The sequence below is a fragment of the Anabrus simplex genome, chromosome 1 (assembly GCF_040414725.1).
Source record: "Anabrus simplex isolate iqAnaSimp1 chromosome 1, ASM4041472v1, whole genome shotgun sequence".
In the NCBI taxonomy this organism is placed as follows: Eukaryota; Metazoa; Arthropoda; class Insecta; order Orthoptera; family Tettigoniidae; genus Anabrus; species Anabrus simplex.
In genome coordinates, this window is record NC_090265.1 from 816,860,152 (window position 1) to 816,877,491 (window position 17,340).

At 39.6% G+C, this 17,340-nt stretch overlaps 1 protein-coding gene across 1 annotated transcript in view; it reads left to right on the top strand.

Moving 5' to 3' along the window:
• The window catches only part of LOC136873788 (probable G-protein coupled receptor CG31760), a 131,599-nt gene that overhangs the window by 32,071 nt on the left and 82,188 nt on the right, over nucleotides 1-17,340 (top strand). Inside the window, exon 3 of the mRNA XM_067147020.2 lies at nucleotides 9,061-9,436. Coding sequence (XP_067003121.1) covers nucleotides 9,061-9,436 — 376 coding nt within the window. The remainder of the gene's footprint in view (nucleotides 1-9,060; nucleotides 9,437-17,340) is intronic.

Genomic DNA, 17,340 nt, shown 5'->3' on the forward strand with positions numbered 1-17,340 from the left:
AGGTGGAGCACTGATAGTAATAGGCCTACACATCATTTTTTTCTTTCTCTTTTGTTATAATCTGCTTTATGCTGAAACACATCTTTCTAGAAGTTATTTCAAATTTTATTTATTTATTTTTTAATGCTCACCAGCCCAAGTACTGGTACAGGTCTGAAACTATGGACCTATTCTGCATTAAAATATTTCTTAAAATCAATCAATCAGTCAATCAGTTCACCAATCAATGAGTCAACAAGTATTCAGACTAAGGACTGGTCTGTTCCCACAAACTGGTCCATGCCACCTGAACGACTACTCTCTTCATTGCTACATAGGTTCCTACTTCAATATCTTCTAAGATCTGTTTTATGAATAAACTCCTAGGTTTTCCCTAAGGCCTTTCCCCAGCAATATAGCCTTCTGCAAGGGTTGTCATTAATGAAGAATGGTGAACACTAAGAAAGACATTATTTGCACATCAATTTCTGCAGAAATCTCTTGACACAAAATCTCACCGTCCGTCATATTATCTGTCCATTCAACTTTAAGCATTTTGTGGAAACACGACATTTTAAATGCTTCCAGGTGTTTGACATTTTTATTTGCCATCTGGGTTTCTCAGGCATACAGGAGTACGTTCCAAACAAATATAATTATGGTAGCCTACTAGCTGGTGCACCAGTGCTTTGCTACAGAGTTCTACATTGTATACAGAAGACTAGATGAAGTCATATACAAGTTGTGAATAAGATTTTATTAAATTGTATAAGATAGGTATTTAAAAATTAAATTTTAGACACCTTTCCCTAAACTACCATTTCATCCAGCGTGAATAAAGTTATTTATAGCCTATACTTCTTCTTTTCCTGCCGCTTTTCCCCCACACCTGTGGGGTTGCAGGTGCGAACTGCGTCGCACATGTGGATTTATCCCTGTTTTACGGCCGCTCGACAAAAAATTACAGAAAATAACAATTTAAATGAACTTAAAAGGGAGGCTTAATGGAGATTTGAAGATTTTCACAACGCCACAATTGCACCACACCACAATTTCTTATCATCGTTCTCTTCAGGAACGTCCATACAGGCAAAAACCAGTAGAGCGTTGGTATCGCTGTCAAACGAAGTCGCTGACCGTGGCCGTTGCCAACGTCTCCATCCCTATTGCAGTCCAACCGTTGCTCACTTACAGCCTCAGCACAGCCCACCCAACTTAGTGAACAGGTCCATAACTGGCGAAGGTAGGTGGCACAGCAGAGACTACTGCCACCATTAAACACCTTTCCATTCCACCATCAGACATTAGTGGCCAATAGGTGCGTTGCAGACTCCAAATAGATATTCCAGGTTGAAAAGTCAGTGGCATAGCAGTAACTGGAACATAAACATACGCAGCAGAAATTTGGAACTGAAGAACTTAGGCCACTGGCCTGAACTATCGAAGAACTAACAGTTGAGTTCCGAGGGTGGGATTTTTGTGTTTTCTCATTAACAATAACAAGCCTCCTTAAGGAGATTCCCTCTCATGTTTCTGGGAAACCCCAGCCCTCCTGGCAAGTGCTATTTCAGAATTTCAAAATTTAGGAAAATTAAAAACTAAAGAAAATTTGCCAGAGTTTACCCTAGTGCCAAAACATTATAAAATCCCTAACTAATCATCAATAAACTTCTAAACTTACCCCAACAGACATTACATTAAATTATATCTAACATGATTATACATAACCCTTCCCATTACAACTAAAGTGACTTAACTAAATTATTAAATATAGAACCCGAAAAATGCTGCGCACCAATTAATTAAAATTTGCTTACAACTAATTCCTTATAACTACCAAATTAAGTTACCATGTGCATTCTTAATTACCCCACCTTAAGGAAAACAACCAAATAAAAGGAAGAATTTAAACTGTTGCAAGGGAACTCAAAACTGGGAAATAAGTGCTAAATTACGTTGGCTTGCAACCACCTTCAATGAATTGAGGTTAGTAAGTCACTATTTATTACCATGCCATGTACTCATGAAATTTTTACATAGATAAACTCACATTACGTATTACGTGTCACACCAGTCAAATTAAGGCGCAATAAAGCCAGGAATACCAAATGAAAATCATATTACTTTATCAACAGAAACTCAAAAATGAAAAACCAAAGCAATGCAAGAGTGCACATCCAGACATCCAACTCACTGATATAAGAAATAAAAAGGTACAAGTACAACCTTCATACCAGAGATTACCAGATAACCGCACGACACACAAGACTACCAAGCTTATCTGTCCTCCGACATACACACAAACAACATCAAACCACCAAAACAAGTGCGACGATCCCAGAATCAGCATAACCAACGAATGGTAAAAGGCACGAACGACCTCAATACTGACTCTCATCACATAACATACAAACACAGTACACATACACACACACACAAAACAAAACACCTGTGCGATGACACATCAAGAAGTACCCACAAAATAAAAGGACAGAACATCAGAACATGACCTCAAGTACCCTTGAACTTATCACACAACAATGAGACTCTTAAGCTCTAAGTCTCAGTACACTCACACATGCCTACCCAAGGCACAATTATATTCAAAAATCGTAGGACAGATACAGCACAGCTACAAATTTAGAACCGTACTCAGTCTAGAGAATCCCATACTTCTACAAACTGAGTACATAAATTTAGAAGACACGAACCCGTAATGCAAGAAATTTTAACATTGATAAAATCGAACAAGACAAAACAATCAGGAAAATTAACTAAAAGGCTTAGCTAAATCACGATACCTTCAAAATTTTGCTAGTGACAAATTTAAAATAACCGAAAGAAAATCTTGACAATCTGCCAACCTACTATGAATTTAACAATAATTTATGGCTCAGCATAAAGACACCGAAATGAACATTTGCAGAAAATCATCCTAGTATTCATTCTACAATAACAAGGGACATCATTTTCCATCTAGGCACCTAATACCAAGGAAAAGATTACGAGGAATCTCATACCAGATACACTAGATTTCCAACATGTCACGGGCACAAGTGCAGATCCGTAACCCGTCAAATTTGCCCAAAATGAGCCTCAGCATTACCTGGTCTAAAGATATGGTGAACACGTGTCACCCTATGAGCCTATCCAAGTGCTCATAGAACCCTCCCTAGCAAATATAGGAATACACGGGTAAATAAATATACGTGACAAGGAAACGTACACTTACACGATGGAAAAGCACCAAACAAACTAGGAAACTTTCGAAATTAGCAGCTAGTTGGGAAACAGTCCCCAAAATAGTCCCATACCTACTTGGAAACGAACCCAGATCCAGCAATAGACCAAAAACAACACATGACCGGAAATTTAAATTTAAACTGAGCTAAAACATGACGTAAAATTTACTTTAGATCACACACGTAGAATGGTAACAAATATAACATACCAGGCGACAAGAAACAAAATTTAGAAAATAATTTGCCGAAACACGAGATTTACGAACAGAAAAACACTTGAAGAAATAGACGAAAATTCACAACATAACCTCAAAATTGTTGCCGAAAATTTTCCAAAACAGAAATTACAGAAAAACTAAGGAAACTCCGTGCAAAAATTTAACCAGAACACAATGATCACTGTGACAATTCACACTACAATTTACGTGGTCTAGAAGGAAAACAAGCAGAACGCGACACTCGATAACTTTATTAAGGATGTAGGGTGTGCACTTCGCAGTTGGTCAAACGATCAGCTGTTTTCAAGACACTTCAGCTGTTCAAGAGATAACACGAATTCAAACACGGGAGTACAGTACCAATTACAGTATCGAGACAAAACTTAGCATGATATCACGACGTAGTTTAAAACAACTGGAAATTACACAAATGTTACAATCGGAACACAAAAATGAAAGAAAACTAGACATAATCAAACATATTGAAATTTATCAAAGAAGACTTTCGGAAGGCGAACATAGCACACGAAATGTAAAGATATCACTTTACTACAAAATACGTGGTCAAGCAAAATCTTGCCACACAGGAAAATTTATTGAAATTAACAAAACCAAAAACTTGTTACAAATAGTGACGCACCATTTCCTCCAACCATTAATTACAAGAGAAACACAGTAACACAAGACTGCACATCGCGGAACGAAAAACACGTGGTGAGATGAACTCGCGCAAGAATCATGAAAACAAAAGCGGGAATTAAGAACACACACGGAACACTTACAACCTATATTCAAACTTTAAAAATTTAAAATTAATTTTAGAAAAGTTAGCCGAAAATGATCATTGTAAGTCTTCGCTCCTTACATAACCACGCTCTGCTACCAAATGTAACCGTTAATTTCGGAAAGTACGATTACCATAATAATAATAACAATAATATAGAAATAACCAGTAATAAATAATAATAATATAGGTAATACCAGTAGTAAAATAATATAATAATACTTGTAGTAAGTAAGATAATACTAAATAATATGAATAAGGAGGTAGAAATATGACGCAGTGGCGGAGAATTCATATAAACCAAAACAGGGAACACTTACAGGCCTAAAAATGACAACTAAGACAGGATGTGGAACGTGCGGGAAGCCCTTAACGAGGTACATGGAACGTATGACGTTATGGGGGAGAAAAGACTTACAAGAAACACCCTCTAGCTCAACTATATTAAAAATGACAAGAAAGTTTTACAAAATACAGTTTTACAAAATACAGTTCCACGACACGGAAACAAGACATACTTAACATAAAACTTGATTTAACAATGAAGGTGATGCTACATTAAAGGTATAGTTTAAAGCGAAAGTATTTAATGGATGAAAGAATTGAAAGTACGGCAATTGGAACCTAGGGTAAACTCGGACTCATCAAATTAAACTTTTAAAATGACATTAAACGAAGAAATAATGAAACACAAAAGGAATTAAACTAAATGAAAGGAAACCGGAAAACATTGAGAATAACATAGCAAAAACACTGAAATAACACTTACTTCGGAAAGGCAGGAGTTCCCGAGGGTAGCCCTCGAGCGCGAACGCTCGCGAGGGCGGTCGGATGGAAAATGACGCCGAGCACACGCATCATTTTTCGAAGCCGGCCACAAGGCCGGAAATGGCCCGATTACAATCAACCAATAAGATCAAACTTACCCTAGATTCCTGGACCTTTTTTGCCAGTAGAAAATCTCGTGACCATATATGGTCATTTTAACATCGTTAGCAATTGCACAAGTTCTGGAACATTACGATTACAACACCAAAATTTCATCATAGGAAACCACACGTGTGGTACAGGTACAGGATGCTCCAAAATAAATCACCTTACAAATTTTACATCAGATTATATAAAAACTACATTTAAAAAAATCACTTCAAAACACTTTTGCATGTTGCAATGTTCATACAGTTCAATATTTCTTGATGTTTCCATATTTAAAAAAAATTACAAACATATTTCAGTTACACAAAAACTTTAAAATTTATATTTCTAAATACACTGTAGTTCCAATTCTCCGTCCCACCGACCGGTGACAAATTCTATTAACCCTGGCTCGGTATTGATATGGACTTAGCAACAAAAATCGAAATTCTTCAATATTTCTGTTATCATAGGCAGGACGGTAAAAATGTAGAAGATATAAATTATCAGAAATTTAATTCTATATAACTTTAGTTATGTAGTACTGATCAATAGCACCACTAATAACACAGATTGTTGTGAAGTGAATTTTAGTCTTTCCCCTAAACTACTATTTCACTCAGCATGAATGAAATTATGTATAGGCTACCCTGACTTTACATACAGATTTTCATTAAATTATCTTCTCCCATTTTCTTGTGATGCGCATAAATACATACAGACAAATAGACAGAGATGACAGGAAATTAAAAAGTGCATTTCCTTGTTACTGAGGACATGACCGATAGGCCCTACAGAAATACCATTCTTTTTCAATTTTGATCAATGTACAGACAAAATTCTCATTGTATATATACATATGCATATTCTTATATGTTCGGTTCCATTGGTCCTTTGATCCTCTCATCCAGGGATCCCAGGTTCGATTCACGGCCGGGTCGGGGATTTTAACCTTCATTGGTTAATTCCTGTAGCTTGGGGGCTAGATGTGTGTTTGCCATTTTAACCATTACAATTCATCATAGATGTGCATTATTGCATTCTCTGTTGTTGCTATGCTGTCATTGATAGTTATTACATATTTTGATGAGTCACCTATTTATGGTATTGAACCACATACTGTAAATGTATTGTGACATTAAACCACTACTCTATTCTACATTTGTAACCTGCATGTGCCTTCATATTAATTGTTATACAGTAGTACCGTAGTATACGACAGTGAGAATAGCCTAGGCTATTACAAATATTGTAAATGTGTGCCAAACTGTAATTAGTTGTTTAAATAATCAATATCTGAAAATACAGTTTATTTATTACTTCCTGTCCATATTTATAATACAATTATATACCAGGATGCGGGCAATGACTTGACAAATTAACAGGAGTTGCTTCGGCTATCCACATGACACATTATGTAACCCTGCCCCCATCCTTTCTGCCCACAGAAAACATGGCAGAACAGCTTTCAACTTTCTTCAAAGATGGCAGGTCATCCACCAATCTAGGTCATTGGCCCGGATAGTGCCAGAAGTTACATGACCAAAAAAAAAAAACAGAAAAATTTGCTGTATTTTTGGATAACCATAATGTTTTTATTAACACATAGTAAAAGTAGTTGGTGGAATATAAAACCAGTAACATTATTGTTATTTGTTAGGTACATTGATGAGTAAACCAATCGTTATGACTGGATTGTTTTTATAACATTTTAAACCCAGCTCTCCAAAAATTGCATTTATTGGCCTGAATTATGAGATATTAAACAATCACTTTGTTAATTATCTTACCTGTTATTTTAATAGCAACAACCGTGAATATTCTTAACTAAAGTAAACTCGTGTTCTCATCCTGAGATGGTGCAGGTTTTTTTTTTTTTTAGGCTTGCCTCCAATGGAGGCTGCATGTACAATTTTACCACATATCAACCTTCCTCCCATTCTCAAATCTCTGTCATTACAGGGAATCAAACTTGGGCCCCTGACAATAGCAGTTAATTTTGCTAACTGTTACCTGGTGGACACTCTTAACTACAAAACATAGGTATGTCCCATGACAGATGTGTGCTTGCAATGCGCAAGTCAAACATATGAAACTGTTCATCTATTTGTGTGACGTCATCAGAGCTGCAATACGCTACAGAGGTGGACATTTCTTAACTACCGAAACACAGATGTACTGCATGATTTTGATGCATGTTTTCTTTGAGCGGGTCTGACGGACGAAAGTATTTATAAATTTATTTGATGTCATTGGAGCTGCAGTACCACCTGTACCTGCTTCAAAGCAGAATTATTGTTGTATCAAGCTTTATTTTTTTACATTTTCTTTGTCTTGAAAAGCCAGAGGGGTCTAATACAAGAGAAAATACAATAATTCATTTTCTCATCTCCTAACATAGCTCTTTATGAGGGACAGTTCACTAAAATTTAAGCCAGCATTGGTTTACTGGACTTCAAATAATATAATCAATTCATTAAACTTCCAGGCCTCCTGACACTAGACCCTCTTTTTGATGCCCGTGCTGTCCTGAACAATAGCTGCAGTTTGTATGTTTCAAAAGAGGTATTGACATTTCTTGATTTGCCATGTGGTCTTAGAACAAGTTTGCCAAATTACTCATTTCCTGCAGTGTGGATAAATGCATTAGTTCATTCAACTTGTTGTTATTATTTCAGCAGAAAGCTATAGAATTATTTAGAATCTAGAATACAGTAGATACTAAAGATGTAGAGCATACAATATCTCCTCCTGTGATGATATTGAAGGCTTCAAGACAGTGGTGAAAACTTCAGTAAATTACAGCATATGAAATGTGCAGTTAATTTTAAACTTGCATTCCCTTCAAAGTAGGAAATAAAAGCTTTTCTCTGTCATGAGATGCTTTGAATCAAGTACACCAAGGCCTGTGGATATCTGCTCTATTGGAGTGGAATTTCTTTTTAAAAATGGCCAGATATTTATCAAAGTAACACACACAATTTTAATATTTCACACATTTTACTGTTAATTTCTGTGCACTAAAACTGAAGAAAGATATACTCGCTTGCTTTCAACTGGATATTTTTTGTGGAACGTTTTGTCATTTCATCAGCTCCATGAACATTAATATCTATGAGTCATAAGGCTGTCAGTAAGCTTAGTGACATCTTCATCATCATCGTTCCTCACGTTAGCCACTTCGCCCGACATCTAAACTATGGAGGGAGGAAGTTACTCAATATTAACTGGCACTAAAGAATCACCATTATCTGACACCAGTTCATTGGACTGACCTCAGAGTGCAGTTTCTCGGCCTGTGGTTTCCAGTTTCTTACAAACAGAGCTTTTCTCTGAACATTCACCCTTCCTCTTTAACGCAGTACTTGGTTCTGACATGAGAAGATGCAGTAGAAAAATATACTACCACCGAGCGAGTTGGCTGTGCAGTTAGGAGTGTGCAGCTATGAACTTGCATTCGGGAGACAGTGGGTTCGAATCCCACTGTCGGCAGCCCTGAAGATGGTTTTCTGTGGTTTTCCATCATTTCCTATTTTCACACCAGGCAAATGTGGGGTTGTACCATAATTAAGGCCATGGCTGCTTACTTCCCACTGCTTGCCCTTTCTTATCCCATCATCACCATAAGAACTATCTGTGTTGGTGCAACATAAAGACAATATTGTAAAAATAAAAAAATTCACAGCTAACTGAGGTATGTAACAAATATACTAATTACTCCTCTCCTAAAACTACTCTTACTCTACTACTGCATATCATTAAAGCACTAATCCACAGTTTTTCTAAGCAGCAAACTATGACACAGTATAAGCCATAGACACAGCTAAACAGACATAGAAAACACATGGCATTTGAGATATCATCTGTGCAAACTAGGACTGGATAAAATACAAACTTTGTTCACAACTTTTGTTCTCTTCAGGTCTTCTGGATGCGCTGGCCCACAGTCTGCTGCAGTCGGATCGTCATGTGTTGGCCGTGCGGGTTCTGTCATTGAATGCGACCTCAGGGATGGTGATGAGCTCAGTGTCCCTGCGCCGCCCAGAGCCCTCCCCCCGCCTGCTGGAGCTGGGTGGCCCCATCCAGGACCAGGGCCCCCGGGCGGGGACCCGACCGGATGCTGCCCTGCCCTGGTATGAGGACGCCGACTCCAGTCCTGGACTACGCTCGCCCAAGTTCATGAGCAGTCCTACAAACCAATCATATCGTGGTTGGTGGACTTATCCATATTTTTCATGCTCCACTCGTCGTTGGCTCGTCTCCTACAGTGCTGCTGTACCACCTGTTGGTCACCATGAGTAAGTATTACTCAATGTTAAAAGTTACTACAGTAAAACCTGTCCTCAGCAGAAATCCAAGGGACCAGATTTTTTTCTACTGTCTAGAGGATTCTGATTCATAAAGATGGTTAAAAAATCACTAAAAATCATAAGTGTATACCTCTGTTAGATAATCCAGCAGTATATTTATATGATTTTGTGCACTAGTAGATAAAATAATGGCACCAATCACACATTAGTTCATCAGCACTAACACAAATCTGCTCTTGCTTAGGACTTACTCACAGTGCACAGTAGTACAATACATACACTTATTTAATACACATTGTATGTTTTATAGAAATAAAACCAATAGTAACGCTGTACATTACTGTCATTTACTTCTTCCAGTAATCCAGAATTTTATACGCTGGACAAAACTATTCCTGGTAGCATGGTTCTCGGTTAAAATATTAGCACGGCAAATAATGTCTAGAAAAAATACATATAAATTAACCAGCTAACCAATACATAATCTAAAAAGATTATTTACCGGGCGAGTTAGCCATGCAGTTAGGAGCGCGCCACTGTGAGCTCGCATCCGGTAGATAGTGGGTTCGAACCCCACTGTCGGCAGCCCTGAAAATGGTTTTCCGTGGTTTCCCATTTTCACACCAGGCAAATGCTGGGGCTGTACCTTAATTATTAAGGCCACAGCCAATTCCTTCCCATTCCTAGGGCTTTCCTGTCCCATCATCGCCATAAGACCTATCTGTGTTGGTGCGATGTAAAGGAGCTAATAAAAAAAAAATTTTATCTAACATATGCAGTCATGTTTCAGCTCTTAAAGCCATCATCAGCATACAAACACTTAAAAAGGATTAATAGCACATAAATAAACATATCTGAAAAGAAATCTTGAATGTAGTGATGACATATATCTTCATAGATATCAAATACCATATCTATGAAGGAGGATTTTCAAGATATTTATTTATTATTTTTTCTCAAGTTATATAGTCAATACTGACCAAAATGAGCATGATTACTTGTAATAAAAATAATGTCCAACAATTCTGCATTATTATTCATTAGTGAAATAGACTGAATGATCTTTATGGTAGGACTTCACGTTACATAAACCATCTTCTTCTCAGTGGCGGTGGTATCAGAAGCTGGGTGTTGCACCAAAGTTTTTAATGTTGCAATTTTAAATGAAAATCTTAATAGAAATAACAAGAATCCCTAGTATCCATATGTAATGAACTGCATTCATATTAAAATTGAAATACAGTATATCCAGCAATTAAAACACAGGAAATAAGAGTATAACTACAGTTATTATTACCTCACTTGAATTGTAAATTCGCCCTCCTGTTTATCATTGATGCAAACTTGTCAGTCACCCGTTGATCGAAGTCTGCGATTTCCATCACCAGATCTCTCTCTATAGAAAGCATTGCCAAGGTCGACAATCTTTCCTGGGTCATAGAGTTCCTTAAGAAAGTTTTTGTTCTATTCAAAGTAGAAAAACATCTTTCTGCTTCGACAGATGTCATAGGGATTGTAAGAATTAACTTCAGCAGTTTTGTGATAGTACATATATCACACCCTCGCACTATATGTAGAAGTGAGAGACATTATTGTCAGTATTCGATTTATTATTATTATTATTATTATTATTATTATTATTATTATTATTACAATAGACACTCGGTACGGACAAGAAGGAATGCTGACACTGTACGAGAAGGAAGTAGTGCGGACAGACTGTACGGGAAGCAAGTAGTGCTGATATACGGTACTGGAGTGACACGGCTACAATCAACTGGACTTCAAACGTTCGTGGAAAGTGGCTGATCGACAAATTGTGGAGTGTTTACGCATTAAGTATTGTAGCACTTGTGGCAGCTTGGCATTATATGTTGGTGAAAGCTATCTCAGACTTTCCATAATTTATGTTCAGGATCGACAAGCGTGTGTTACTCGAATGTATATATCTTTACAACAAGTGTTTAAGTCTATGAACACAGTATTACGTGGTACAGTATCTGTGTGATGTTATAACTGCCGATTATGAGAATCGACAAGTCGTATTGATACAGAGACAGTGAAGGATATTTATCTACATATAGGTACATTGTTCATCGGACTATCTAGAAATGGTAGCTTAGTTCTCGCTTTCATTTTCCCACTGTTTTCATTATTGTTGTTGTTGTAAATATGGAGTCTTCCAGCAACCTTTGTGTGTGTATCATATGTATAATTTTGTGTGTTGATGAGATGCTCATGCACGGATTTTGTTAAGAATATAGTTAGCTATTTTAGAATCAGTCGAGTTATTGATGAACCTAGGTGCAGTTCCTACCTATTTAGTCATTTTCAGGAGGTTAGGAAAGGCCTGAAGCAGATGTACCAGTACGCAGCATTATGTACACGCCCTGGGAGATAAAGAATTATCATGCTCTAACTAAATTCGAGGGACCCATTTTGGTGAACTCTGGCGCCCATATTACAGACATTTCGATCAATTATGTTTATTAAATTTTTATATATTTTTATATATTTTTTTTATTCATGATATATAATTTTTATTTATTAGTATTCACACAAAAGTTACAGTTTCAAGCACTCAGTTCAGTGAACGTCCTCTCTAGGTTGTTGGTTATTATAAACTCTGCTAGACTAACAGCACCCGACAATGATCTGAATTCTTGTGCTAAATAGATGGACGATAGTTCATGGCGTAGTTTCAGTTTGTCCAAAAATGCGTACACTATTTGTTGAAACTAAACTACCCAAACACTGGCAGCTTTGTGATGAAATCTTAGAATTTAGAATCCATCAGTTATAATAATAACGCACAGAAAAATTATCTAGAACCAAAACACTCAATCGCCTGAAAACACACCAAGACCTGCACGTGATGAATGTAAACATAACGTCTACATCAACACCAACAACTCCATGTCGCAATAGTCCAGCCGTTTACCAACATGTGACAATGTTGGCACAAAGCTTGTTTTACGGTTGACAAATGTATAACATGAAGTTATGCTGATGAGAAAACGTTTCCTCTGAAAGTATATCCTCAAAACAAATTTTGGGATTTAAAAAAAAAAAATTATGATTGCCCATGAAACACCAATGTTGGTAACATTGAGAATGGTGTGGTGCAGCTTACCCTAGTGGCGTGGAAAGGAAATTACCGTTGCAAGAGGAGAGAAAGCAGGGTTGAAATCATCTCTGCAGAGTGGTGCAATCTAACGGGGACATTTGGAATTGTTTTTCGATAGGGGACTTGCTGGTCTCATGCAACTCCCTAGGACCGTTACTGGCGGGCTTCCTACCTGATGCTATACATCGTATACAGGCTTAGGCTCGACCCTGCTGAAACTAAATAGCGGCTCGCTGTGCGCTAGGGAGTTGGCGTAGGAAAGTCAACTCCCTGAGTTTGATTTGAAGACGGCGGAGTTTAATGGTCCGTTACGAAGCATTAGTACGTCAAACCACAAAAGGTGGTTGGTTTTAACACATTTTAGAGTACCGGTACATGTTAGGTTTATTAAACTGCAAAACAGGAAGAAAATATGACAAATGATGCGTGAAATTATTGGGAGTTGTACAACCCTGCAACAATACCATGCACCACCCCTGCTTCTTCTTCATTCTCATCTTCTTAGCCATCAATATCTCTCCCTTTCCTTGGATGTGCTGCGTGACGAACTCTTCGATGTTTTCTAACACCACCTCTGTCTCTACTTCTAGATCAATGGTCATGTAATCTTCTAAACTGACATTACCATAATTATACAGTATCTTGGCCAACTTAGATCCATTTGGGATACTCATCTACTGAAAAGGGTTAGGAAGGAAATTTGCATATTTCTTCCAGTATAGTCACAAAATTTCCCTCCATTTCTGTGTCAGACAGGTTCCGCTAAATACAGGTAAACTTACATGAATATTAAACCATAATTCACGGGACCAGGAAAATTTTCTGATATGGACAGTTTTCTGGTTCATAAAGGTTATGCTAAAGGCAGGTTTTACTGTACAGGTATTCAAGGTTCTGCTCTTCTTACACATTTTGCAAATCCATGATGAGAGTATATATAAAGATCAATCATCCTCTTGATCAAAAAATTTCAATTTTTGAGACTCCAGGTTTGACTCTGAGCCTGGAACAAATTTACAAATGGTTAGAGGATCTGAAACATGGTTCATTTACATTTGTGAAAATGATAAGTACCGTAGCTATTTGATCAGAAATATTACAACTGTTGCTACACAACTGACATTAGGGGCTGATGACCTAGACGCTAAGCTCCTTTAAAAAACAAGCATCATCATCCTCACTAAACTGACATTGAGAGTACTGGAATACATGCTAATCAAATGGCTCCTAGTCCTGTCTCAAGGAAAACAGCCATCAATCAATAAGCTTTAGGATCAGTATAGCCTATTGAGGAATGAAGTTTAGTTTGGTTTGGTTTGGTTTGGTTTGGTTTGGTTTGGTTTGGTTTGGTTTGGTTTGGTTTGGTTTGGTTTGGTTTGGTTTGGTTTGGTTTGGTTTGGTTTGGTTTGGTTTGGTTTGGTTTGGTTTGGTTTGGTTTGGTTTGGTTTGGTTTGGTTTGGTTTGGTTTGGTTTGGTTTGGTTTGGTTTGGTTTGGTTTGGTTTGGTTTGGTTTGGTTTGGTTTGGTTTGGTTTGGTTTGGTTTGGTTTGGTTTGGTTTGGTTTGGTTTGGTTTGGTTTGGTTTGGTTTGGTTTGGTTTGGTTTGGTTTGGTTTGGTTTGGTTTGGTTTGGTTTGGTTTGGTTTGGTTTGGTTTGGTTTGGTTTGGTTTGGTTTGGTTTGGTTTGGTTTGGTTTGGTTTGGTTTGGTTTGGTTTGGTTTGGTTTGGTTTGGTTTGGTTTGGTTTGGTTTGGTTTGGTTTGGTTTGGTTTGGTTTGGTTTGGTTTGGTTTGGTTTGGTTTGGTTTGGTTTGGTTTGGTTTGGTTTGGTTTGGTTTGGTTTGGTTTGGTTTGGTTTGGTTTGGTTTGGTTTGGTTTGGTTTGGTTTGGTTTGGTTTGGTTTGGTTTGGTTTGGTTTGGTTTGGTTTGGTTTGGTTTGGTTTGGTTTGGTTTGGTTTGGTTTGGTTTGGTTTGGTTTGGTTTGGTTTGGTTTGGTTTGGTTTGGTTTGGTTTGGTTTGGTTTGGTTTGGTTTGGTTTGGTTTGGTTTGGTTTGGTTTGGTTTGGTTTGGTTTGGTTTGGTTTGGTTTGGTTTGGTTTGGTTTGGTTTGGTTTGGTTTGGTTTGGTTTGGTTTGGTTTGGTTTGGTTTGGTTTGGTTTGGTTTGGTTTGGTTTGGTTTGGTTTGGTTTGGTTTGGTTTGGTTTGGTTTGGTTTGGTTGGTTTGGTTTGGTTTGGTTTGGTTGGTTTGGTTTGGTTTGGTTTGGTTTGGTTTGGTTTGGTTTGGTTTGGTTTGGTTTGGTTTGGTGGGGTGGGGGGGGGGGGGGGGGGGGGGGGGGGGGGGGGGGGGGGGGGGGGGGGGGGGGGGGGGGGGGGGTGGGGGGGGGGGGGGGGGGGGGGGGGGGGGGGGGGGGGGGGGGGGGGGGGGGGGGGGGGGGGGGGGGGGGGGGGGGGGGGGGGGGGGGGGGGGGGGGGGGGGGGGGGGGGGGGGGGGGGGGGGGGGGGGGGGGGGGGGGGGGGGGGGGGGGGGGGGGGGGGGGGGGGGGGGGGGGGGGGGGGGGGGGGGGGGGGGGGGGGGGGGGGGGGGGGGGGGGGGGGGGGGGGGGGGGGGGGGGGGGGGGGGGGGGGGGGGGGGGGGGGGGGGGGGGGGGGGGGGGGGGGGGGGGGGGGGGGGGGGGGGGGGGGGGGGGGGGGGGGGGGGGGGGGGGGGGGGGGGGGGGGGGGGGGGGGGGGGGGGGGGGGGGGGGGGGGGGGGGGGGGGGGGGGGGGGGGGGGGGGGGGGGGGGGGGGGGGGGGGGGGGGGGGGGGGGGGGGGGGGGGGGGGGGGGGGGGGGGGGGGGGGGGGGGGGGGGGGGGGGGGGGGGGGGGGGGGGGGGGGGGGGGGGGGGGGGGGGGGGGGGGGGGGGGGGGGGGGGGGGGGGGGGGGGGGGGGGGGGGGGGGGGGGGGGGGGGGGGTTGGTTGGGTTTGGTTTTGGGATGTGTGGTAGCATAAATTACTTCATTGTATATAATTTATTTTGTGCATACTGGTGTGAACATACCTCAATCAAGACTGCTTTCATACTCACACTACAGTCAACAAACTGTTCACCAAGCATTATCAGAGAAAGACATACTTATTTGTAACTAACTTCAAACTATGCATTACTAGCTAGATTACCTGGCACTACCCGGACATTTTATTGATTGTTTATTTTAGGTATTTTATTAATCTGGTAATTATGTGTGAAGTGAATTTCGTTATTGTGACGTTGATTGATACTTTACCCCTTTTCCACCCCTGCCCAGAGGGATGCACACACATAAATCCATAATCTGGGTCATATTGGACTTTATCACCCCTTCTCACCCCCCATGCCAATGGAGGCTGAAATTAAATGGCACTTGTTATATCACATTGATACTGTACCTTCATAATTCTGTGTTCACTGATTCTAACACTTGGTTTAAAGATACTTTCACTTGAGCAATACACGCTTGATGTTCCAGAACATAAATTATGGAAAGTCTGAAATACAGTACCCCATAGCTCTCACCAACATATTAGACACCGAGCTGCCACAAGTGGTAAAATACCAAGTGCGCACTCCACAGTTTGTAGGTCAGTACCACACATCACATTCCACAAAATTTCTCATCAACCACGTTCCACAAAAGTTAGATCTCCTCTCATGTTCCACCAAAGATTCAAAACAAGCATGTTACACAAAGTTACATCTCCTCTACATACACCAAAGTTTTTAAATCAACTCCTCCACTGTTTTCGGTCAAGTCCTCTGCTGTTTCCTTACATGCCTATATAGACCTCAACTTCCCCCTACTCTCACATGATACGTCTATATTGATCCTGGCCATCCAATCACGAGTGGAAGATCCTCTTGTCATACCAAGACCATGCCCCGAACCTCTTCCGGGTCCCAAGACAATAACAACCAGGCCATGTCATTGGAGTCTGGGCTGTTCCACATGACTCAAAGAAACTTCACAACTTGTAAATAGCACTGTTTTCCCATCCGCAACAAAAAAATTACTAATATCACATATGAAGACCTTCCAGCATAAAATATTAAGTATAAATATACAAATGAAATAATAATAATTTATTTACACTGTTTATGCCCACATTGGAGCGCCAAAATAAACCTTATACAATAAAATCTTCAACAATAAGTACATCAAAAAATAACCTTTTTTAACACTTCCCAAAACTTGTTCATTCTAAACAATCTTGCAGCCCATTCTTCTGCTGATATAACATACTGCTGACGTTTTGATGTTTTAAGTGATAGTTTTGTATATTTGTTGTTTAGAATCTTCTTTTCTCTATTTTCAATTTGCTCTGTAGTAATTTTCAATTCATCCAAATCCATTTGTATTTCTTTAAACAAAGTATTTTCTTGTTATAGTATTCCAAAAGAAATCAAAAATCTGTTTTAGGTGTCTAAAATTGGCAAACAGTATACGTGTCCAAAAATTGCAATCCTTCATTTCCTCATCGTGTCAATAATTGATTCACTTTCCTTGTAAATTACTAAATTGGGTAAAATCTCCACAGGCCATCAACCTGATGTTCCTTAATTAACAATTGTCTGGAGAATTCTTCCATGCACTTTCTGCAGTTTGTCTGTTGTCACCTGGGTATTTAGTTTGAATAATGTTTCACTTGCATATGTTGCTTCTGGTTTGATGATGGAATTATAATGGCGAAATTTAGCATTAATTGAAATAGACTGTTTTTTGTAACTCAGCCATGTAATTTGTTGTGCTCATCTCA